General features: G+C 37.6%; 1 protein-coding gene across 4 annotated transcripts in view; it reads left to right on the plus strand.

Moving 5' to 3' along the window:
* LOC148776201 (neurexin-1-beta) overlaps window positions 1-24688 on the plus strand; it is a 795940-nt gene that overhangs the window by 407486 nt on the left and 363766 nt on the right. For all 4 annotated transcript variants that reach the window (XM_088841488.1, XM_088841485.1, XM_088841486.1 and 1 more), the window contains one exon: window positions 1306-1487. In XM_088841488.1, the coding sequence (XP_088697614.1) occupies window positions 1306-1487 (182 nt within the window). The remainder of the gene's footprint in view (window positions 1-1305; window positions 1488-24688) is intronic.

A 24688-nucleotide genomic window follows, 5' to 3' on the forward strand; every position in this document is an offset into this window, starting at 1 on the left:
AGGCTACAGTCATTGGGATTGTAGAGTCGTCCACCACTGAGCAACTGAGCAATATGTAAGATACCTTGAAAATATACAGCTGTATACTCAACTTTTACATACAACCCTTATTCCTGGTAGAAGCTATGTTTCCATACGCTCAAGATACTTTGAGGCCAAATTTTGATATTTAATTTTATTGCTTCCCTTACCATATTGGTACATAGTAGGTACACAATAAATATATACTAGCATCCTTTGTTATTGGAAGGCTACACCCCCTTCTATAAATTTTACCTTAAAGTCTATTCTTAGGATAATAGAAGAAATATTTCTCTGGTTCCATTTAGTATGGAGGAAGATTCATTCTCCTTTATGTATATCTTTGCATGTCTCTTCCAAAATTTCTGACTCAAAGAATTAATTTTATTGCATTAAATGAAGTGGATGTCAATGCTGCAATGAAATAGGACTTTAACACATTGGATGTTTAGGAGACTCATTTGAACAAAGCTCTTTTTAAAGCAAGATGGGTACTTTACTGATATCACCATCATAAAGTAAAATTTGAACACTTAGCAAATGATGCTATGCCATTATTCTCATTGTTGTAAGACCAGCATTTGCTTTGGGAAAAAATGGATCTTTTTATGGAGCTGGATAATTTGACAGATAGTAAATATTGTGTGTTATATAAGACCCGACATCTATGGATGGGATCTATTATCTGTGTTTTCTTGACATGACTATTGGTCTTATGGCTGTTCATCTATTAGTTATCATCTGTCATATGTAAACAGGCCCTCTCTTCATAAAAGTTGATTGCATGCTTGCAATTTGCTTTGCTGTGCTGTATGACCCTGTCACACCTACACACAGCTCTTGTTTCAGACACAAGTTGATACATGTTTCTGCTCCTTTCTGAAGCATCCAAAGTCAATGTTTTCTACTATATTATTTTTTTTAACTGGCAAAAAGAAAGAAAACCCCATTACATTGCATGCTTGTCCAACTCTGTGGAAAAGCAGTAATCTCTTGTTTGTTTTGAAACACCTGCTGGTAGATTTAATGAGTGTATTAAAAATGAAGCTGCCTTGATATTAAAAAAAAAAACACTTCTTTTTCTTGAACATGTATGATTAAAATCTATTATTTGCTTATTCACTTTGTCATAGGTTTTTGGTTTCTCTTCTTGTTACTTTGTTTTATTTATTTATGATTGCCATGCTGTAAATTTAATACTTTACTAATATGTCAACATAATAATACATAGGAAAGTGTGCCCTGATATAGTTGGACTGATTGGTTTCGGTTTTTGTTTTCCAGCTGGGACAACGTATATCTTTAGCAAAGGTGGTGGACAAATCACATATAAGTGGCCTCCTAATGACCGGCCAAGTACACGAGCGGACAGACTGGCCATAGGGTTTAGTACTGTTCAGAAAGAAGCTGTATTGGTACGAGTGGACAGTTCTTCTGGCCTGGGTGACTACCTCGAGCTGCATATAGTAAGTACTTCTAAAATAAAGATTCTGTTTTTAGCTTTTACTGCTAGCTTTTTATAAATAACATATAACTCTGTTTTTTGGACATTTCCCTCCCCCTGCCCCACCAGAGCAACTAGTGCCTTATTACAGAAAGCATAAATATACTCTAGGGGTAATAAGACCTTAGAGCTATTACTGTTTTTAAAAATGTTTTTGACTATTTCGTTTTCAAGTGTGAATTCCTCTCAATTTTCTGTCCACAAAGAATTACTCTTTGTGTGTTTTTAGTGACTTTAGGCAGTTTTGTTAAATTCATAAAAATATTATAGTCCAGTAGATATTATTCCATCTGGCTGGAAGCATGAGGTTGTAATTTTGGTAACATCAACAGATTTGGATCCAGTGTCATTATTTCTTTTTTCAGTTGAGAAAAGAATTGTCTAAAGTTACATACAATGGACAGGGGGAAATGAATCGGCAAAGGTATTTGGAGATATAAAAGAAAAAGGCAGAAAGATTACTTCTATGCCATCTTATACTCATTTTGATATGTACACATCAAGAAAATACAATGGACTCTTGCCATTTATATCCTGGGACCAGAAATTTTCTCTAAGTCCTAAACCTCACACAAGAATTTAATTAGCTCTTAGTGAATGTCAAATAATAGTTCATGAATGAAAAGCTTTTCTATTCAAGTTTTAAAGTTGTCATAACTGACTATAGCTTGGGGACTCTTCCTTGTATCTCTGTATTCAGAGAGTTACTAATTTGTTTGGTTTCAATTCTTTATCTTCTCGTGTCCTCACAATATTTTCAAAGAATCATGCGGTCTTTTATCAATAAGAGATAGTCATATTTTATTGATGTATCAAAATAATACCCATAGTAAATTATCATATATTCAAAAACCCTAGAGGGTTCTTATCATCATAGTTCTAAATAAACTATCTTCTGGAAGATGTAGAAGCATATAAACCTCTTCATCCCCCTTTCTGTTCTTGAGGTTTATCTCTTCTGCCTTATGTGATCACATAAGTTTATTCTGTTTTGCTTTTATTTATCCTGCAAGTTCTTATGTTACCTGCACCAGTGTCTCAGAAGATCTTCGATTAGGTCAACATGTTCTTTCAGTCTTGCCTTCAGGCTTTCATCCTAAAATGATTAGGAAAACCACCAAACACCAAAATACATTATCACAGATTTGCAGGGTCTTAATTTTCAAAGTTCGATTTATTTATTAATCTTCGTTTTCCGCTATACTTCTAGAATTTCCAATAAGCTGAATAGGGTTTACAACTGACCACAAAAGCTGAATTTATTGCTAATATTGGGGGAAAAAAGAAAACAAAGTAAAACAAAAACCCCCTTAACACAATGATTATTGAATCATCGTAGATTTTCAATTCAAAATGCACTTGTCAAAATAAGAATCCTTGAAAAATAATTTTAGCTGCCTTTCTGCAAATATCTAACAATCAGTATCGAGGGCATCTGGATTTTTATAGCATCATAAATAAGTGATCAGCTGAGATAACTAATGTAGTAAGGAATCTTGCTATTTAGAGTAATCTCAATTTTCCAAATGGATTTGCTCCATTGTGATTTAAGAGCCTTGCTACTTCGAAAATAAATAAATGAAAAAGAAAGCAAGAGGTTTACCTCCTAAAATAAATTACATATTGATCCATAACCAGTTACACATTTACCCTGAGAAAAGGTTCTACACTGATCACTCTCATATCATAAGGGGTCTTGTTATTGAACTACTCAAATCACTGCTTATTTTATGGTCAGAGGGTTTTAGTCTACAACAATGTGTATTTCTTTCCAATTTTGATCAGCTGTGACCTTAGAGTCTCTTTATATGTAAAAGGTTGACTTTTAGGTGTCCATGCCCACTTAGAACCTTCCTAAACTTCTTTATTGGCCATAGATTTCTGATAGATGTCCTGTGAGGCCCTCCTTCATTCTGAATCTCTTCTCTTGGTCTTGCCTGACTGTTGGCTTTGGACCCGGGTCTTTGTTTCTAACACCCTTCTTCTTGGATTTGCTATATTCAAACCCTTTCTTAATCCTGGCCTGTCCTTGACTAGGAAATTGAAAACAGATGTTAGTTCCCTGGAATTAGCAAACACCATTGGTAATCAGCCCTGCTGCTGCTGCTGCTGCTAAGTAGCTTCAGTCATGTCCAACTCTGTGCAACTCCATAGACGGCAGCCCACCAGGCTCCCCTATCCCTGGGATTCTCCAGACAAGAACACCGGAGTGGGTTGCCATTTCCTTCTCCAATGCAGGAAAGTGAAAAGTGAAACTGAAGTCATTCAGTCGTGTCCGACTCTTTGCGACCCCATAAACTGCAGCCCACCAGGCTCCTCCATCTCACTCCTTTATCAAATACTAGGACCCAGTATCGGAGAAGGCAATGGCACCCCACTCCAGTACTCTTGCCTGGAAAATCCCATGGATGGAGGAGCCTGGTGGGCTGCAATCCATGGGATCGCTAAGAGTCGGACACGACTAAGCGACTTCACTTTCACTTTTCACTTTCATGCATTGGAGAAGGAAATGGCAACCTACTCCAGTGTTCTTGCCTGGAGAATCCCAGGGACGGGGGAGCCTGGTGGGCTTCCGTCTATGAGGTCGCACAGAGTCAGACACGACTGAAGCGACTTAGCAGCAGCAGCAGGAGCAGGAGCCAATCTTAGTCCAGATCGGGCCAACTAAATCTTACTATTTTCCCCTCCTTTTCTCTTGTTCCCTGCAAACAATGATCAGCCATTTAGTGACTCAGCAAGTTGCTTACATGGAAATAAGTTACTTTTTTCCCCATGTTTCCAACATACAAATAAAATTAAGCCCGTGGTTTTCATTTCACTTCTGAAGTTTACATTTAACTCTTTCCCATAATGTTGGGTACATGGAAGAGAAAGAGGAGTTATTTATATATATATATATATATATATTTTTTTTTTTTTTTTAAGAAGAAAAAAGCGTAAAAGAGAGGGAGGGAAGACAGGAACAGGAAGGGAAATTAAGTGGGAAAGAATCAAAGTTGATGCCCATGGCTGATAGAAGCAGAAATATTCTTAATGATGGTACTTAGATTTGGGAATATTCAAGGAATATTTTATCAAATGGTTTACATGCCTTTGAATTTATCCTGATTTTTACCAAATCATTTCTTTTGCTTCTTTCAGAATTGAAGTATAAAAGGAAAACAGTAATTGCAGAAAGATTATTACCATTGTTTGATTTTAGTTTATAAATATGACTGACTTAAAAATTAACCTGATGATATCACAGATATGTTTAGTCCATAAAAGTTAGAAATGTTGGTTATCCATTAACTTCTAAGAAGGTGTCTATAAACCTTCAAGGTCAGCCATGTATAAACTATGGACTTATCTTATTTAAAAATCACTATTTATACCCTTAATTAATGAAATTAACCAAGAAGCAGGAAAGTTAATTGCACGTATTGAAGGTGCTTCAGTCTTGCTGAATTGTGTAATGTCACTTCAGATAGATAACTTTTAAAATCTGACTTACATATAATTTCAATGAAGTTGTGAATATCTGACATTATTATCCTATTCTTTTCAAATGATCATGTTTGATCTTATTTAATATTACCATATTTAAATTTTGATTAACTGTACTCTTAAAAATATAATAAATTCGAATAAAATAATTTTTGACTCAGTTGACCTAGTTTTTACAGATGGATTTTTTGCCGTATTAGTATTAATTCTACCACTGTTAACCTCAAAGCCATATAATATTGCTGTTGAAATGTATAAGGTTTTAGGAGGGGATTAGAGGAAGAGAAACACAAGTAAGGGGCTATTAATTAACATAGTGCCAAGAATACAAATGTTTTCTTGTATTCAGAAATGTTTTCTGAAATAATAAAAAATGAATTATATGTTGAAAGTAGTGTGGCTTAGGTTAAATATCAGTTCAGTTCAGTTCAGTCGCTCAGTCGTGTCCGACTCTCCGCGACCCCATGAATCACAGCACGCCAGGCCTCCCTGTCCATCACCAACTCCCGGAGTACACTCAAACTCATGTCCACAGAGTCGGTGATGCCATCCAGCCATCTCATTCTCCGTCGTCCCCTTCTCCTCCCGCCCCCAACCTTTCCCAGCATCAGAGTCTTTTCCAGTGAGTCAACTCGTCGCATGAGGTGGCCAAAGTATTGCAGTTTCAGCTTTAGCATCAGTCCCTCCAATGAACATCCAGGATTGATCTCCTTTAGAATGGACTGGTTGGATCTCCTTGCAGTATAAGGGACTCTCAAGAGTCTTCTCCAACACCACAGTTCAAAAGCATCGATTCTTCGGCGATCAGCCTTCTTCACAGTCCAACTCTCACATCCATACCTGACCACGGGAAAAACCATTGCCTTGACTAGACGGACCTTGGTTGGCAAAGTAATGTCTCTGCTTTTTAATATACTATCAAGGTTGGTCATAACTTTCCTTCCAAGGAGCAAGCGTCTTTTAATTTCATGGCTGCAATCAGCATCTGCAGTGATTTTGGAGCCCAAAAAAATAAAGTCTGACACTGTTTCCACTGTTTTTCCATCTATTTTCCATGAAGTGATGGGACCAGATGCCATGATCTTAGTTTTCTGAATGTTGAGCTTCAAACTAAATATAGACTCCTCAATATTCAGTCATCAAAATTTTCAGTTAAGTCATAGATGCAGTTCAGTTTCTACATAACTGAATAAGTTTATCTAATTTCTTGTTTACACTGTATAAAAAATGTAGCACCTGATGCATATCAGCTGTTTTATTGAAAAGTTACACATTTTTATTGATGTTGTTTTATGAATATTCCCGCTAATAATTGACCATGGTAGTTGAATTAAGTCTGTGGTGAGAGTGTTTGTTGAATGAGTGATACTCTCCTAGTTACCTCATTTTTTGTAATTCACTCTTTTCATGAATTGTTCTCCAGTCATTTTGTATCTGTCCATTATCTTCAAATAAAGATAAGCTTTCTGATGGCATAGAACAAAATTTGTAATAATGATGACTAATAAGAAAAAATAATGTAATGTAGAAATGTGACTTTTTGTCATTCATGTAAGTACATACTAGAAGTCTGTGTAGAAATATTTTCTGAGCAACTTATAGGGTCCAGCCTATGTTGTAGACTCTATGGATTCAAAAATGAATGAGCTCACCACTTAGTACTTATCTCAATAAACATTAGTTAGATAGATGAATGAAAAGCCTACTGGGACCCTGGTTACCAGCTAGCTTGTATTCTTAATAGTAAACACACTTTGTCCTAGAGTGACTAGTGTTTCTTGGATATTTCTCCATCTTGGTAGAGCTCCACGTCTTCCCTTTATCTACAATAGTATTTGTAAGAATGTGGATAAATGTTAGGTTTTTAAGGTAAAGAATATGAAAAAAGAAACTTATGAACTGTAAAGTGTTCTGTTTTACACATTTAAATTAATGTTGATTATTTAATCAATATTGAATATGATAATTTCTTAGAGGCAATAAGCAAAAAATTAAATTCATTTTTTTCATTATTTATGAGATATAGCTACGGATTTTACCAATGTTGTCACTCTAGAGGAATTATCTCTCATCTATCAGTCTGGCAATGTTAATTGGAGATCACTTAACCCTTCTGACTTAGAAGAATGCACTGCAAATGTGTGTTCCCTCACTGACACGAATATTAACATGTGTATTAGTTCTGATCAGAGGAAATTGTTGTGGGTGGAAGAGAGGATGAGTGGAAAGTGTTCTTTGAAATTCTTTCATCTTAGGAGCATGAAAGAGCATTGCAAATTTGATTAGTGAATTGTATATATTTGCCTTAAGTGTTTCTTCTTTGTACCTTCCTGGACCGGAAGCCTTATGTTTGAATCCAAGCTCTTAATTGATTTTGATATAGAAATACACCTTTTGATCAGCAATTTTAGTGTTAACTAGAAGCATAGTGTATTTATGGTAGCTATCACACCCTAAAATAACGTATCAATATCTTTGACATAACCAATCTTTCTCATCATTCTCTGCTGCTCTACATTTTACACTAGTTACCTTGTTTTAAAAAGAGTTTCTGAATTTAATCTTTGTAAAATCAGTACATATACATGGGTACATACCTATATCAACAAGATAAAACCCAATTATTTCCTCACAGGCTTTTCTAGAATTTAAAGTGTTTCATCTGAAATATTCTTTTTAACCACCAGATTCCCCTATTTTAAGAGTTTCACTTTCTCGTGTAATATTTAAAGCCTGTAAATCATACACAGTAGATATTATATTTGTTTTGGCTATCCCAGCTCTTAGTTTCCCTTGTAGCTTAGTTGGTAAAGAATTTGCCTGCAATACAGGAGACCCAGGTTCGATTTCTGGGTCAGGAAGATCCCCTGGAGAAGGAAATGGCAATGCACTGGATCGTTCTTGCTGGGGAATAGTTCATGGACAAAGGAGCCTGGTTGGCTACAGTCCATGGGGTCACAAGAGTTAGACACAACCTAGTGACTAAACCACCACTACAGGTGTTAATTCAGAAAGCACTCCTGAGTGAACTTCCTTTGGCAAACCTCCATCTCAAAGTCTGCTTCCTAGGAAACTAACCTGTACATCTTGTCAAGAAGTCCTTGTTTTGGGCTTCGCAGGTGGCGCTAGTGGTAAAGAACCTGCCTGCCAATGCAGGAGACATAAGGGACATGGGTTTGAACCCTGGGTCAGGAAGATACCCTGGAGGAGCGCATGGCAGTCCATTCCAGCATTCTTACCTGAGGAATCCCATGGACAGAGGTACATGGTGGACTGTAGTCCATAGCGTTGCAGAGTTGGACACAACTGAAGCGACTTAGCCCATCCTGGTTCTTACAGGAATTAGAGACCATGTGGCCTATTTGACTATTTGTTGTAAAAGTCTTGCCCAAGCCTCTCAGGTATATAGGATGGACATTATCTTTGAAGAAAGTGAGAGAAATCATGGTCACATTTTTATTGACTTAAGTGCTGTACAGATATCTTGAAACAATCTCTATCTTGGGAATGGATGGTGTCATGTGGATTAATACAAACTCCTTCCTTCATCCTTTCACCATGGAAGTTAGTTCAGTATCTCACTTTCTAATTTATTGGTTGAAACATTTCAGCATCACTAAATCTCTCTGAAGTTGGTTTCTCAATTTTTAGAATTACCTCCTCCTCTGAAATTCTATTGCTGTGAAATGTAATAAAGAGAACCAAGACATTTCTAGCTGTACCTCCTTATTTTACATACCTATCACTTAGGGGCTTAAGAACTGCCACACCTTCTCAGCTATCTTCCTGTCTCTATTCTGAATACTCTCCAATCCAGTTTATATACTTACATCAGGCTAATTTGCTAAAATGCTTTATTCGATATTCCTGTGTTCTTCCTCTTGGGAAACACATTGATGCTTCCCAGTTACATACAGGTAAAGGCACACTCTGTGACTCACATTTAGTGTCCGGAAAATTCTGATCTTAGTTTCCCTTTGTATGTCCATATTTCCAAAATTCTTTTCTTTCCACTTCAGGGAAATTTATTAATCCACTCTTTAGAAAATGAATGTCCTATTGTCGTGTCTGAATCGACCCAGAACTTTCTTCTCATTCTCTGTCTAGCTTCTGCTCAATCATCATCTTCTCTATTCAAATATTTTGTGTTTTCAGGGTTGGGTCTGGGAACTTGTAGTCCCCTGAACTAATAGAAAAAAAATCCAGAGTTCAGAAATCTCTTTGGAAGAGCTGCTGAAACAATAGCCAGGGCATTACCTAGGTAGAGAAAATCTTGGACATAGATTTTCCTCCAGTATACGATCACTACACTTCTTGACTTACTGATTTATGTTGGACCCCAAGCTATTTTACAGAATGGCTTCAAATCCATTCTAGGTTAGCCAGTGATGAGTTGCCTTAGCAACCTCTCTTCTTATGGCTAGATGCCAAAATAAGAAAACTTTTGAATTTTTTTTCTCGCTACTGATCACACATCAATTTTTTTAAAAAGCCTGCATTGTTTCACAGGACATGGTTCAATGTCTGGTAAGGGAAGTAAGATCCTATATACTTCTGCGTGGTGAGGCCAAAAAACAAAAAGAGAAAAATAAATACTTTTTCTGATTTACTTCACTCAGTATGACAATCTGAGGTCTATCCGTGTTGCTGCAAATGGCATTATTTTGTTCTTTTTGTGGCTGAGTATTATTCCACTGTATATATGTACCACATCTTCTTTATCCATTCTTCTGTTGATGGACATTTGGGTTTCTTTCATGTCTTGGCTATTGTAGATAGTGATGCAGTGAACATTGGGATGCATGTATCCTTTTGAATTATGGTTTTCTCCAGATATTTGCCCAGGAGTACGATTGCTGGATTGTATGGTAACTCTATTTTTAATTTTTTGAGGAACCTTCATACTGTTCTCCATAGTGGCTGTACCAGTTTCCATTCCCACCAAGAGTGTAATATCACATATGTGGAATCTTAGAAAAATGGCTACGGATGAATTTACCTATAAAACAGATACAGAGTTACAGATGTAGAAAATAAACCTGTGGAAGGTGAGGGGAGGGATAAATTGGAAGATTAGGATTGACATATACACTCTGCTGCTGCTGCTTAGTCACTTCAGTCCTGTCCGACTCTGTGTGACCCCATAGACGGCAGCCCACCAGGCTCCCCCGTCCCCGGGGTTCTCCAGGCAAGAACACTGGAGAGGGTTGCCATTTCCTTCTCCAACGCATGAAAGTGAAAAGTGAAAGTGAAGTCGCTCAGTCGTGTCTGACTCTTAGCGACCCCATGGACTGCAGCCTACCTGGCTGCTCCATCCATGGGGTTTTCCAGGCAAGAGTGCTGGAGCTGGGTGCCATTGCCTTCTCCTCATATACACTCTGCTGCTGCTGCTGCTAAGTCACTTCAGTCGTGTCCAACTCTGTGTGACCCCACAGACGGAAGCCAACCAGGCTCCCCAGTCCCTGGGATTCTCCAGGCAAGAACACTGGAGTGGGTTGCCATTTCCTTCTCCAATGTGTGAAAATGAAAAGTGAAAGTGAAGTCGCTCAGTTGTGTCCGACCCTCAGCGACCCCATGGACTGCAGCCTACCAGGCTCCTCCATCCATGGGATATTCTAGGCAAGAGTACTGGAGTGGCTTGCCGTTGCCTTCTCCAGCATATACATTCTACTATATATAAAATAGATAACTAATAAGGACCTACCATATAGCACAGGGAACTCTACTCAATACTCTGTAATGGAATGGTAAGAGAATCTAAAAAAATGAGTGAATATGTATGTATAATAGATTCACTTTGCTATACACCTGAAACTAACATGACATTGTAAATACTCCCCCAAATTTGGTGAAGGCTTAATTAGGAATTTCTTTAAAAAAAAATTACTTTGGCTCATTCAACATATCATTCAGTTCAGTTCAGTCGCTCAGTCGTGTGCGACTCTTTGCGAGCCCATGAATTGTAGCACGCCAGGCCTTCCTGTCTATCACCAGCTCCCGGAGTTTACCCAAACTCATGTCCATTGAGTCGGTGATGCCATCCAGCCATTTCAACCTCTGTCATTCCCTTCTCCTCCTGCCACCAATCCCTCCCAGCATCAGGGTCTATTCCAATGAGTCAAATCTTTGCATGAGGTGGCCAAAGTATTGGAGTTTCAGCTTCAGCATCAGTCCTTCCAATGAACACCCAGGACTGATCTCCTTTAGGATGGACAGGTTTGATATCTTTGCAGTCCAAGGAACTCTCGAGAGTCTTATCCAACACCACAGTTCAAAAGCATCAATTCTTCGGCGATCAACTTTCTTTATAGTCCAACTCTCACATTCATACATGACCACTGGTAAAACTATAGCCTTGACTAGACAGACTTTTGTTGGCAAAGTAATATCTCTGCTTTTTATATGCTGTCTAAGTTGGTCATAACTTTCCTTCCAAGGAGTAAGCATCTTTTAATTTCATGGCTGCAATCACCATCTGCAGTGATTTTGGAGCCCCCAAAAATAAAGTCTGACACTATTTCCACTGTTTTCCCATCTATTTCCCGTGAAGTGATGGGTCCAGATGCCATGATCTTAGTTTTCTGAATGTTGAGCTTTAAGCCAACCTTTTCATTCTCCTCTTTCACTTTCATCAAGAGGCTTTTGAGTTCCTCTTCACTTTCTGCCATAAGGGTGGTGTCTTCTGCATATCTGAGGTTATTGATATTTCTCCCAGCAATCTTGATTCCAGCTTGTGCTTCTTCCAGCCCAGCATTTCTTATGATGTACTCTGCATATAAGTTAAATAAGCAGAGTGACAATATACAACCTTGACGTACTCCTTTTTCTATTTGGAACCAGTCTGTTGTTCCATGTCCAGTTCTAACTGTTGCTTCCTGACCTGCATACAGGTTTCTCAAGAGGCAGGTCAGGTGGTCTTGTATTCCCATCTCTTCCAGAACTTTCCACAGTTTATTGTGATCCACACAGTCAAAGGCTGGCATAGTCAATAAAACAGAAATAGATGTTTTTTGGAACTCTCTTGCTCTTTCGATGATCCAGCAGATGTTGGCAGTTTGATCTCTGGTTCCTCTGCCTTTTTAAAACCAGTTTGAGCATCTGGAAGTTCACGGTTCATGTATTGCTGAAGCCTGGGTTGGAGAATATTGAACATTACTAGTGTGTGAGATGAGTGCAATTGTGCAGTAGTTTGAGCATTCTTTGTCATTGCCTTTCTTTGGGATTGGAATGAAAACTGACCTTTTCCAGTCCTGTGGCCACTGCTGAGTTTTCAAAATTTGCTGGCTTATTGAGTGCAGCACTTTCATTGTATCATCTTTCAGCATTTGAAATAGCTCAGTTGGAATTCCATCACCTCCACTAGCTTTGTTTGTAGTGATGCTTTCTAAGGCCCACTTGACTTCACATTCCAGGATGTCTGGCTCTAGGTGAGTGATAACACCATCGTGATTCTCTGGGTCGTGAAGATCTTTTTTGTTCAGTTTTTCTGTGTATTCTTGCCACCTCTTCTTAATATCTTCTGCTTCTGTTAGGTCCATACCATTTCTGTCCTTTATCGAGCCCATCTTTGCATGAAGTGTTCCCTTGGTATCTCTAATTCTCTTGAAGAAATCTCTTGTCTTTCCCATTCTGTTGTTTTCCTCTATTTCTTTGCATTAATTGCTGAGGAAGGCTTTCTTATCTCTCCTTGCTATTCTTTGAAACTCTGCATTCAGATGCTTATATCTTTCCTTTTCCCCTTTGCTTTTCACGTCTCTTCTTTTCACAGCTATTTGTAAGGCCTCCTCAGACAGCCATTTTGCTTTTTTGCATTTCTTTTCCATGGGGATGGTTTGATCCCTGTCTCCTGTACATCATTACTGATCACCTATAATTCAGTTCATAATGTATTAGTTACCTATTTCTATGTAAAAATAATTCCCCTACAATTTAGCAGCTTAAAACAGTAAATGTTTATAATCTTATAATCTTATACAGGCTCAGAAATCTAGGAGCAGCTGAGCTAGGTTATTAAGAGATTCCCAGGAACAGACATGGTTAATATCTCCCATCCATATCTGATATGTTCATTCTTATAATCAAGTTAGAGTCTACATGGTTTAGAAAGAAATGGTGAGCAACAATGAAAGCATCCACTAGTTTAAGGATGCTGGCTTTTGCAAAAGTCTAAACACGGTATAGATTGATGGAAGAAGAGTAATGAAGACGTTGCTTGAGGGTTGAGAACTAGTTTGGGGAATGCGTAAAGAATAAGGAATCATTTGTACTCTCTTTTTATTGCACCAAAATAGAAAAGAAAACATTGAAAGGCATAAATAAAATGCACGAGAATAGTAGTTAAAAAATGAAAATGGCATAGCGAATATGTCAGCCAAAGAACAGGAAATGAGATGAAAGTGACACTATGGCATTAGAGTTTGTTTAAAGGTGATGATGGACCACTTCAGACATAGGCAGTTTGTTTCAACAAAGGAAAGAAACGACCTAGGTAAATATACCCAGGGACACTCAAGTTAATAGTAGGCATAAATAATCCACATTTTAAATCAGTAGCAAAGAACTGGAGATAATTTTTACTGGGCCTGAGAAAATCCTTTTCATGAAAACCTAACCATTTTCAGAGCTGTGAAATGCAAAGGTTTTACATTTAAGCACTTTAGGAGATAGTACGTGAGATTTGGGGATCCTTAGGTTACAAGACGGGGGCTTCCCTGGTAGCTCAGCCAGAAAAGAATCCTCCTGCAATGCAGGAGACCCTGGTTTGATTCCGGGTCAAGAAGATCCCTTGGAGAAAGGATAGGCTACCCATTCCAGTGTTCTTTGGCTTCCTGATGGTAAACAATTTGCCTGCATTGCAGGAAACATGGGTTCAATCTGTGGGTTGGGAAGATCCCCTGGAGAAGGGCATGGCAAGCCACTCTAGTATTCTTGCCAAGAGAATCCTCATGGACAGAGGAGCCTGGCAGGCCCCAGTCCATGGGGTCACAAAGAGTCTGACACAACTGAATAACTAAGCACAGCACAGGTTACAAGACAAAGGAGGCTTTTTAACCTCTCTCTTTACAAAGCACTGCCCTGGAAGAGCATATTTCTCAACTTCTGAGGGGACGTTTTCATGGCTGGGTTCTCCCATCGAGAGAAATACTTCCTCCTGGGCCTACTTCTTAGGGCCTTCCTACCCCCAAAAGAGTGGACATGCAAGATTTACAGACCAAAAAATTCTAGTGAAAGATCAAAATTTAATTGATCATGATGGGCTCTTTGGTCTCTGAAAAAAAACAGTTAATGTTCCTGGAATTCTGCTCTGCATTATAGCTAGCAAAATGCTGACTGCTTATGCTCAGATTTGCATCCCCCATCTGGACTTTCCCTGTCATCACCAACTAGCATTTCCAAAGACTTACTCAGCATCTCCACCTGGATGTCTCATAGGCAGACACCTCATTAAAAACTGAATTCACCTTCCAACTACCTGCCCATATACAATTACAGATGAAAACTTTGACATCTTTCCTGTGCTTGCTTTTTTGATGTAAACTGTTTCTCAGTAAATTCCAGAAATGTCTATCAGTACTGTCCAATAGAAATATAAAGTGAGTCAGATATGTAATTTTTTAAGTTCGTAAGTAGTCACAAAAAGAGAGGGGAAAAAAAAAACTCAGATGAAATTAACTTTGAATGTATTTTCTTTAAGCATATCCAAAGTATTATCATTTCAACATATCAAATAAATTTTACTATATTTTATACTAGTATTTCATACTAAGTTTTTGATATCTAATATATAGTTTGTAATTAGTTCCTCTCAATTCAGAATCTAAATTTGCATCAGAGATATTGTATATTTCATAAAATATCCCATTGGAAATGTAGATTTGCATTGTCTGAATTACTGTAGACATACCTAAAAATTTTCCATGATTGAATGAGCTCTCAATTTTAAATTTATATCTAACTTAATTAATTAAATACATTTTCAAATTCAGTTCCTCAGTTCCGCTAGACACATTTCAAATGCTTAACAGAGCTTTGTAATTTATAAACAGAGCTTTTCTTTGACTCTCATTATTATCGCCTTAAGTGAATGTTCTCTTTTTCAACTGTTGCAACAGATTTCTAACCCATCTCACTGCTCACAAGGATTCCCTTTCTCGTTCTTCTCTACACTGCCACCAGAACAATTTGTGTAAAGCAAAAAGTTGGTTATTTCAACCTCTTGGTTATTTCAACATTCTAAATGTTTGATGGCAGTAGGTCTCTCAACCTCTTTTAGTTCAAAACAATCTGACTGATAATATTCAGCCACCTCTATCAGTAATGGTGTTCACTTAGAAGCATAAAAGCTCCTGAGTGAACAGAAGCAGGGAGAGCGTGACACGGGGCCTGTCAACCCTTCCTCCCCTTCTCTCTCTGCTTTGCAAGGCTGTGTCTCAGCCCCTCACCTGCCAGCAATGCTGGGCAGGGATGGGCATGGACTGATTTGAAAGTGTTGGTCACTCAGCTGTATCCAACTTTTTGCAACCCCATGGACTGCAGCCCACCAGGCTTTTCTGTTCACGGAATTTCCCAAGCAACTGTACTGCAGTGGGTTGCCATTACCTTCTCCAGGTGATCTTCCCAACCCAGTGATCAAACCCAGGTCTCCTGCCTTGCAGGCAGATAGATGCTTTACCATCTGAGCCACCACGGAAGCCCAATACCAATTTGAAGTCCCTCCATAATATTCATTATTTTTTTCCCAGTGTTTATTTAGGGTTTGAGGGGAAACTGATTTTCAAATTGTCTACAAAGACGCTTAGTAATTTACTTCTCCTGGACAAAGCAAAGTCAATTGTCTGGAAAAGAATCAGCCCCAAAACCCTTTATCAGTTTTTCTAGTCCTTGTACTTTCTTGTTTCTGGTGGCATTTTTGTGAACCAGGCAAAATTTGGCATTTAAATTAAAGTGTTTAAATCCCAATGGCAGATCCTTCATTTATGATGAATAATGTGATGCTGAGCAACAGTGAATGTCAAGAGGGCGGAGACATCCATCTATTTTGTGCACCTTTGTATTCCCAGAGTCCAGCTGCAGCCTGGAATTTAGCAAATGAGCAATAAATATTTGTTGAAATTTTTTTTTGGTTGTTCTAAAAGTTCTGCAAATTTAAGCTGCCTATGTGCATTCTAAAAATGTTCAAGGACAAAAAATAGGTCAGTGCTGCTCTGGTCAAGGGCATAGTCTCCTTCAAGAGGTCGGTTTATACTTAACTTGTTAAGGCTGAGTTAGAGATGCAGATCTGAACTAACTGCTCAGTTCAGTTCATTTCAGTTGCTCAGTTGTGTCCAACTCTGTGACCCCATGGACTGCAGCACACCAGGCTTCCCTGTTCATCACCAACTCTCAGATCCTATTCAGACTCATGTCCATCGAGCTGGTGATGCCATCCAACCATCTCATCCTCTGTCATCCCCTTCTCCTCCCGCCTCCAGTCTTTTCCAGCATCAGGGTCTTTTCCAATGAGTCAGTTCTTCCTATCAGGTAGCCAAAGAATTGGAGCTTCATCTTCAACATCAGTCCTTCCAATGAATATTCAGGACTTATTTCCTTTAGGATTGACTGGTTTGATCTCCTTGCAGCCCAAGTAGCACCACAGATCAAAAGCATCAATTCTTCAGCGCTCAGCTTTCTTTATGGTTCAGTTCTCACATCCATACATGACTGCTGGAAAAACCATAGCTTTGACTATATGGACTTTTGTCGGTAAAGTAACTGCTAGCATGTTACATATTCATGATGTTGCTTCCTTATAGATTGGTATCTTGAGACATGTTTCTGGTGAACCATGCCTTCACCTGTTGAAGAACCAATGGCCTATACTGCAGATAGTTCAAAAGCCAAACTCCTTAGGTGGACCTGCAATGAATGCAAAACATGGGCTTATTTTCCAGCTCTATCTCCAGTTACTCCTCAGTGCAACTTGAACATATGCTATTCTCTCTTTATATGCATTTAACATACCTTTTAAAAAAAAGAAAAAGCACCTTTTAAGGCATTTGGAATACAGTCACATGAGGCCTGGCTTTTGCCCTCAAGTATCTTAGAATTTAATAGATAAATTTTATTTGTATGGCACCTTAGTCACAGAATGTAGGCATAGGCTGATATTCTAAACCTTCATGCTTTAGAAACACAATTAAAGGTTTTTAAATTCTATGAAGATATCTTTAAGTGTGACATTTATGAAAGTAACCAATAATCACATAGCTGTTCTAACTTTACATTTGTTATCCATTTAATATTCATAAAACCCCTACAAATAAGAAACATTCTCCTCATTTAGTTAATGAGGAAAGAAGGCACACAGTGAGTGAGCAAAACCAAGCTTTTAACTCAGACAGTCTGATTGCTAAGTCCATGTGCTTAATCTCTGGGCCTTATGTGTGTGGTACAGGTAAGGGTACAGGGGGGACTACCTCATTAGGTTACACCCCACAGCTCTGCCCACAGTCTGTTAATGCAGTTATTATAAAGTCAAACAACTTCAGCCAAAGTGGGTAGCCATTCCCTTATCCAGAGGATCTTTTCAACACAGGGATCAAACCCAGGTCTCCCACATTACAGGTGGATTCTTTACCAACTGACACCAGGGAAGCCCTTAGTATACCACACATCGTATAAATTACTGAGCATTCCGCATATCAGCTACATAGACTATTTTTTCTAGTTAATAGAAAGTTATCTGGTTGACTAGTTGTCTCAAATGTTTTGTAGTTAGCTGGTTAGCTTTTGTTATCAGTTTGATTTGTAAATTTGGGGTGTACATGATTTTAAGGCAGAGACAATTAAAAAACACTGTCAGTAACAAAATGTCAGCAAAGATAGACCTTTGTTTACATTCATTTCTTTCTTTGAAGTATTCCTACTTCCTCTCGTTCTTGCTTGCTTTCCTTTTTTTTCTAGTCTGGTGAGTTTTTATTCACCTTTAAGGCTTAGATCATATATTTCCTATATTTGTGAAGACTTCCTTTGTCCACTAGGGAAAAACTATTCAGGTCCATCTTGGTACTAACGTAGCACTTTGTTCTTAAATCTACTATATTACTTACTATAGTCATAGTTATTTCCATATGGATCCTTTTAGTCCATTAAATTGTGAACTCATCAAGGTCAATTACCATATGCTATGTATCTTTTTATCTTGGCATTTTCTGACAGTTGCACAGTGCTTAACAATACACAGTAATATTTATTGATAAAGGTAAACAAGTGTATATGAACGGAGCTTTCCTTTTTGGCTTGTGGCCTTCCTTCCCCACTTGCTGGTAAATTTCCACTCTGGTGCAACAACTCACATGAGGAGCACTCTCCTTGGATCCCAGCATGAGGTAGACTCCCAAAGGGTAATGGTGAAAGCATATGACACTCTCTTGGGCTCCCATTTTACAATGTACAGAGGCTTGCACACTCAAGCCAGAGGCTGGGACCTATCATGAAATGGTCTCATTATCCACATGGTATTTGTCTCAGGGAAGGAAGACTTCTCCTATGTTAGATCATTGACCAGTCCCACTTTCAGATTCAGATATTCCAAACAAGTAGTCGGTTCTCTGAAATTTAGTATACTTCTTTCTGCTGTCTGTATAATTTGGGGAACTTATATAAACTGTGATATATTTCTGTGCAGTCTGAATTGATGACAGAAGATTATCCGACCAGAGAGTGAAAGGGAAAAAACAAACAAACCAACCTGTGGTAATCAGTCCTAATTGATTAGGGTTGTGGAAGGTAATTAACCTCTACTCCCTGGCAATTTGACCATCATTTTTTTTCCTCCTACTGTGACACTTGTTAAAATGATGGAGATGAAATTGATTGTCCAGTTATTAAAATATTTTTAATAATTTTAATTAAAATATATTAAATGTTTGAAGTTCTAACAGTCAATTGTCTTAAGCAGGGTTAAACTTTCCCTTTGAAATCAGGTTTCTTCTGTCCATTGGCTTAATAAGAATAATAGCTAAACCATTCTATTTAGCATGTATTGAATATTTACTGTGTAACAAGCACCAAAGACTTTACATAAATGTTATATTTCATTTAATATTCACAATAACCCATTGAGGTATGAATTATTATCTCAGCTTTACAGATGAGCAAACTACATTTTTTAAGCAATTGACCCAAATCACATAGCTAGCAAGTAACTGTTCTGACTGCAAAGCCCCATTTTGCTTTTGTGTAAAGGAAAATTTCAGGCTAGCTCAGCTACTTTCTCAAATGATCATACAATCCAAATTATCAATCCTAGCTTAGTGGGTCTTCACTGCATGTTGCATTATAAGATTCCTTAACCATGGGCACAAGCTAGAGTTTCCGTGTCCCTCAATACAGTGGACTAAGTAACAGTAGAGTTCCATGACATAGCACATAATATTTATTTTGAAATTGTTTTAATGGATGGAATTATAGGTATTCTTATTATTTTTTGAGCTGTGCCCAAATGTGGGACCAAACTAATACTGTCACGAGAGTATTACCCGTAGGTGTAGATGAATATAAAAATAATCTGAAATGCTCTGGAAATTGGCTGGAGCTAAAGCTTTCATCCCTTGCACAGATTCTAAAGCTTGTGCATAAAGCCTAGACAGCTTGACCTACTTTTTTTTTTTTTTAAACCAAAGGCAGAGTAGAGTCTCTGTGTATCTCAGCATGTAAATGAGTGGGGGGAGAAAGGGAATTTGTCTATGGCTTGTATCTTGCTGATTGGACATCTTCCTGACAGAAGTGTTCAAAGGAAAAGTGTGTCATCCTGTTCATTATTGTTAATTAGCAGTGGAAAGCAAGGCTTTGGGGGCTCCATATCCCACAAGGCATCAGCAGAGAAATGGGGTTGAAATTTTATCACTTATATGTGAGGTAAGGTCAGATTGCCTGCCATGTAGGCTTCAGAACTGATTTCATTTGATCTTTAAAAGACAGGCATTGCAGAGAGATTTTACATGTAGAAAGAAAAACACTGTAAATTCTAGCTTCCCTCAAATGCCTAATTCATGACCAATGGTTAATTGGTTATTTGTAATTGGCCACTGTGAAGCACCAATACTTTGGCCACCTGATGCAAAGAGTCAACTCATTGGAAAAGACCCTCATACTGGGGAAGATGGAAGCAAAAAGATAAAGAGGCTGCAGAGGATGAGGTGGTTAGATAGCATCACCAACACAAAGGCTGTGAATCTGAGCAAACAGGGAGATAGTGAAGGACAGGGAAGCCTGGTGTGCTGCAGTCCATGGGCTCGCAAAGAGTCAGAGACGACTTAGAGACTGAACAACAAGACACAACTGTGAAACGTGTTGGATAAATGAAGAGGCTGGGGGTGCTTTTTGGTGTTTGAAATTACAACAGAGATACTGTTCATTGTTATGTGAGGTAATACTGCAGCCATCAGCTTCATGATTAACTAGCTTTTCAGTATACTCTATGTCTGTTATTCAACTGCTCTTTTTTATTTACCAGCTTTTTTTTTATTCTTCTATCTAGACATAAACTAGGTTCAATAGATTAGTGATTCATAGAATTGGGTCTGTGTGTCCAATTATATTTTATGACAGGCTGTTCAGAGAGAATTGAATTTTATCTGTTTTCCTATGTCTCTATTTACTTTCCAGAAAAAAAAATATTTTTAATAAATTTTATCTTTTTCTATCGTACTTACTGAAAATTTTAAATGCAATGATGAGAATCAAAAGTATAAACTGCCTGTAATATGACCAACCTTTTTACTGTCTTTAATTTTATGCATGTATTTATGTCTTTTCTTTTATATGTATCTGTTAATAGTTGTATATGCAGACACACTTAAACATTCTTTAAAAATACAAAATGTTTGAATGTTCTTACATGATACATACTAGTGTACAACTTAATTATTCTTATTTAATTTGTTTTGGACATCTTTCTACCCTAAAGTGTATAATCTCATATTTACCTCCTAGGCGCCTACTGCACACATATACTAAAATTTAGCTAAACCACTCCCTAATGATGGATAGTTTGTTTGTTTCAGAATTTTTAGATTGCAAGCCAATAAAAATTTTTAATCTTAAATAAAAACAATATTTCACAAATATGAATATATTTATTTAGGAAGACAAATCCCTAGGAGGGAGCCATTACATTTATTGCAGAGTTGTCCTTCAAGAAAGTTGTGCTGTTGAACACTTCTACCACCAAGTGTATAAGGATGTCAGAAACTGGAGTATTTTCATGTGAAGACAAACTGGCCTCATTATTTCATAAGACACTGGGCTCCATATAATGATTTTCCTTTTATGACGTCTTTGGTTTGAGTGTGTCTATATTTTAATAATAACATTGGTTTAAAGTTGGTACCAAACTTCCAGTAGCTTTGGTCACAGTTTTTTTTCCCTTATATTCTTACAGCATTCACGGAATAACAATAGGTTAAGGAAGTGGGATAAGGCGTTCATGAATCGTGAGTCATTTTATGGAAAGCAACTGCTGCACAGTTTTCAGGGATGAGCCAGCCAGGGAAGAGAGTAATGTCCCAGTGGGATGCACCACTCATTTCAGAGTCTGTCTTGTGTTCTTCACCTTCTACGCATTCCATAATTCTTAATTTTGCCCCTAGTCGCTTCCTATTTTGATCATGCAGTCCCCAGGAATTGTGCATCAGCAGTGGAACATGACAGGCTTTTAAATGTATTAATATTGTCAACATTATTTTGGTTAATTTTAATATAACAAACAGTAACAACAGATGTGTTCTGCTATTAACCATGTAGTAAGGCATAGATGTCTTAGCTCTTGATAGCCCATTTCAGCAACAAAGTTGTTGAGCTCAGAGAGTGGATTCCATCAAGGGACTAGCTCATATGTTGTGGGGCATTTGATAATAGCTAAGATTAAATTGAAAGGAAGTAAGATATTCAGGAGGGAAAAAAGGATGTAGCTATTAAAATTTTTCACATTCTACATGTGACTTTTTTTTTAACTTTAGTCTTAACACATCCATTGTGAACTAAATCACAGCTGATAGAATCACATGTAAAATTCGAGAACATTTTGGTTAGCTTGCCAAAATTTTTATTACTAATGCATGGATATAATTTAAACATGTGAAATATAACCAAACTGTTAGTTTTTCTTTGAACTTTTAAAATTATTTTCAAGGTGCTACCGCCTTGAGTTTTACTAATGAATGGTAAAATTAAAATATATAAGTATGGAGTTTAATAGACACTAAGAATATTTGATATGCCATGGCTCTCTATACCATATTCACTAACATATTTAATAGCGGAACAGATACATCTTGCTATGGTAACGCATGATACCAACCAACAGGGAGTCCCATTTGCCAAGTCAGTTTTTATTTTATTTCTTTATCCCAAAACCTCCTCTAATAATCTCAGCCTTCAGTGTGTTTTGATTTGTGAGGCAGCAAGCAGATAGGAGGGATTTTGTGCTCTGCTGTTTGTTTCCAGCAGGTTGTTGGTTTCAAGATGCAAAGCCCATGAGATTCTAAGATAAAATAACTGGGCAAGACTGGATAGGACATTCAGCACATATAATTATATAAGCTACATAATAAAATACATGCACCCAATACAAAACAGGTAGAGAAGTACCATGTTCAAGGAAGCTCTGCCATGTGTCATGTGATAGCTTCAAATTAGTAAGAAAATTCTAGCTACCAGCCTCTCAGTATTAGTTATGTGGTGAGCAGGTTATTTAAGTGTGATGGTTTGTGTGTATGTCTTCTAGTTGCCCTTCCCTAACTAGCAATAGCTCTTGTTACCCAAGAGATGCCCAAGGGAAATTGAAGTTGTTTGGTGTTGCAAGATTTTCTCTCAGAGGAGCAATTCTTTGGAGCTTCCATGAGCTATTTTACAATCCTTTAATTGCTGTGTCTGAAAAAAAACTCTCATATACATTCTAAAGCTAAAATAAGATGACTGTCTAGCTAATGTATGCTGATATTCATAGAAAGATGTGGAATTGAAAATGGTCCATTTAAAATGGGTTTTACCAAAGATTCTGGTCTAGCTATATTGAAAATTGAAAAACTGTTGAAATTGGATACATCCTATTGAACTAAAAGGACTTCTGTTGTGTTTTGTGTGGTGAGGGAATTATACAAACCTGGAATTTAAAATGTGAAAAAGCTTGGTTCTAATTATATGGAATGTCATAATGCAATTGTCAGTTATATGGACAAGACAAGGCAATTGTAGTTTGAGATGTTCTGCATCTTTTCTGACCATCTTCTTTAACAGAGTTTGCAAAATTGTCAACTAGGGCCTGTTAAACCATTCAGAGTATTAGTTTTTTCTTGGCTCGATGGCTTTTATGCCCAATCTATCTTTCCCTCCACAGTCCACACTGATTCATAAATTAGGGAAGTCCGTTAGCCTTACTCAACTGGAGTATTAATTTCTTTCCATTGTGTGAGTGAAGTGTTTCCCCCACTTCAAATTTCATTCTGTTGTAATGGTGAACCTCAGGGAGCCATGGTTAAGGGAGTGGGGAAAGCTGAAAATGCTTTTTGTTACTGTGACTTGTAATTTGCTGTAATGCTATCTTAAGAAAATATTCCTAAATAGGTAATCACTTCAGCATCTATTTTCTGACCAGTAGGACTGAAGAGCTGTATCCTTAAAGTATGCTAGTAGGATAAGAGGTTTGAAAACTCTTAATATCACCTTGGTTTTCCATTTTAGATATACTAAGAATGTAGATAATAATGATTTATCTTACAACTTGATTTGGTTGTTGATAATAAGGAGTTAATGTATACCTAAACTCATAGGGCTTTTTCATCAGCTAGTCTGATAACAAATAATTTTTGATAAAATGCTCATATTCTGGCTAAAATTTCTTATTTCCCAACCCAGAAGAACAGTCTTACGTGCTTATCAGAATGTTACTCTCTCCTAAATTGGAACATAGGAAGATAATTTATGAAATAGTGAAAACTGTGTGGATAGCTAACAGATAGAGCATAGTTATAAGATAATGTATCATCTTCAAGAAATTCTAGAGTTATTTAGATGGCAGGAGAATTAGATGTAGCTATTTGCTTTCTTCTATGTCTGATGGAGAGATGGATCTAAGCCTGTTTGAAGATAATGAAAACAGGTCACCCTAATGTAAAATCCAAATGAATCTTTGAAATCTAACTATTCACTCAGGGAAATAAAACCTGTAGCCTCTGGAGTTTGGTGTATTTCGAACATCACAGTGAAGCTTGTACCTAAGTTTATTGGCAATGGAGAAGAAAAAAATTTAAGACTATTGATATGTCCTTTTTTTAAATTAAAATATAGTTAAAATACAGCAAAAGAGACACAGATGTATAGAACAGTCTTTGGGACTCTGTGGGAGGGGGGGAGGGTGGGATGGTTTGGGAGAATGGCATTGAAACATGTATATTATCATATGTAAAACGAATCGCCAGTTCAGGGTCCATGCATGTTACAGGATGCTCGGGGCTGGTATGCGGGGATGACCCAGAGGGAGGATAAGGGGAGGAGGGAGGTGGCAGGGGGGTTCGGAAGGGGGAACTCATGTACACCCGGGGTGGATTCATGTCAATGTATGGCAAAATCAACCAATATAATATTGTAAAATAATTAGCCTCCAATAAAAAAAAAAGTGGAAAAAATATATAGTTC

This window comes from Moschus berezovskii, chromosome 11 (assembly GCF_049115385.1).
Source record: "Moschus berezovskii isolate FMDL1 chromosome 11, NW_MosBer_1.0, whole genome shotgun sequence".
In the NCBI taxonomy this organism is placed as follows: domain Eukaryota; kingdom Metazoa; phylum Chordata; class Mammalia; order Artiodactyla; family Moschidae; genus Moschus; species Moschus berezovskii.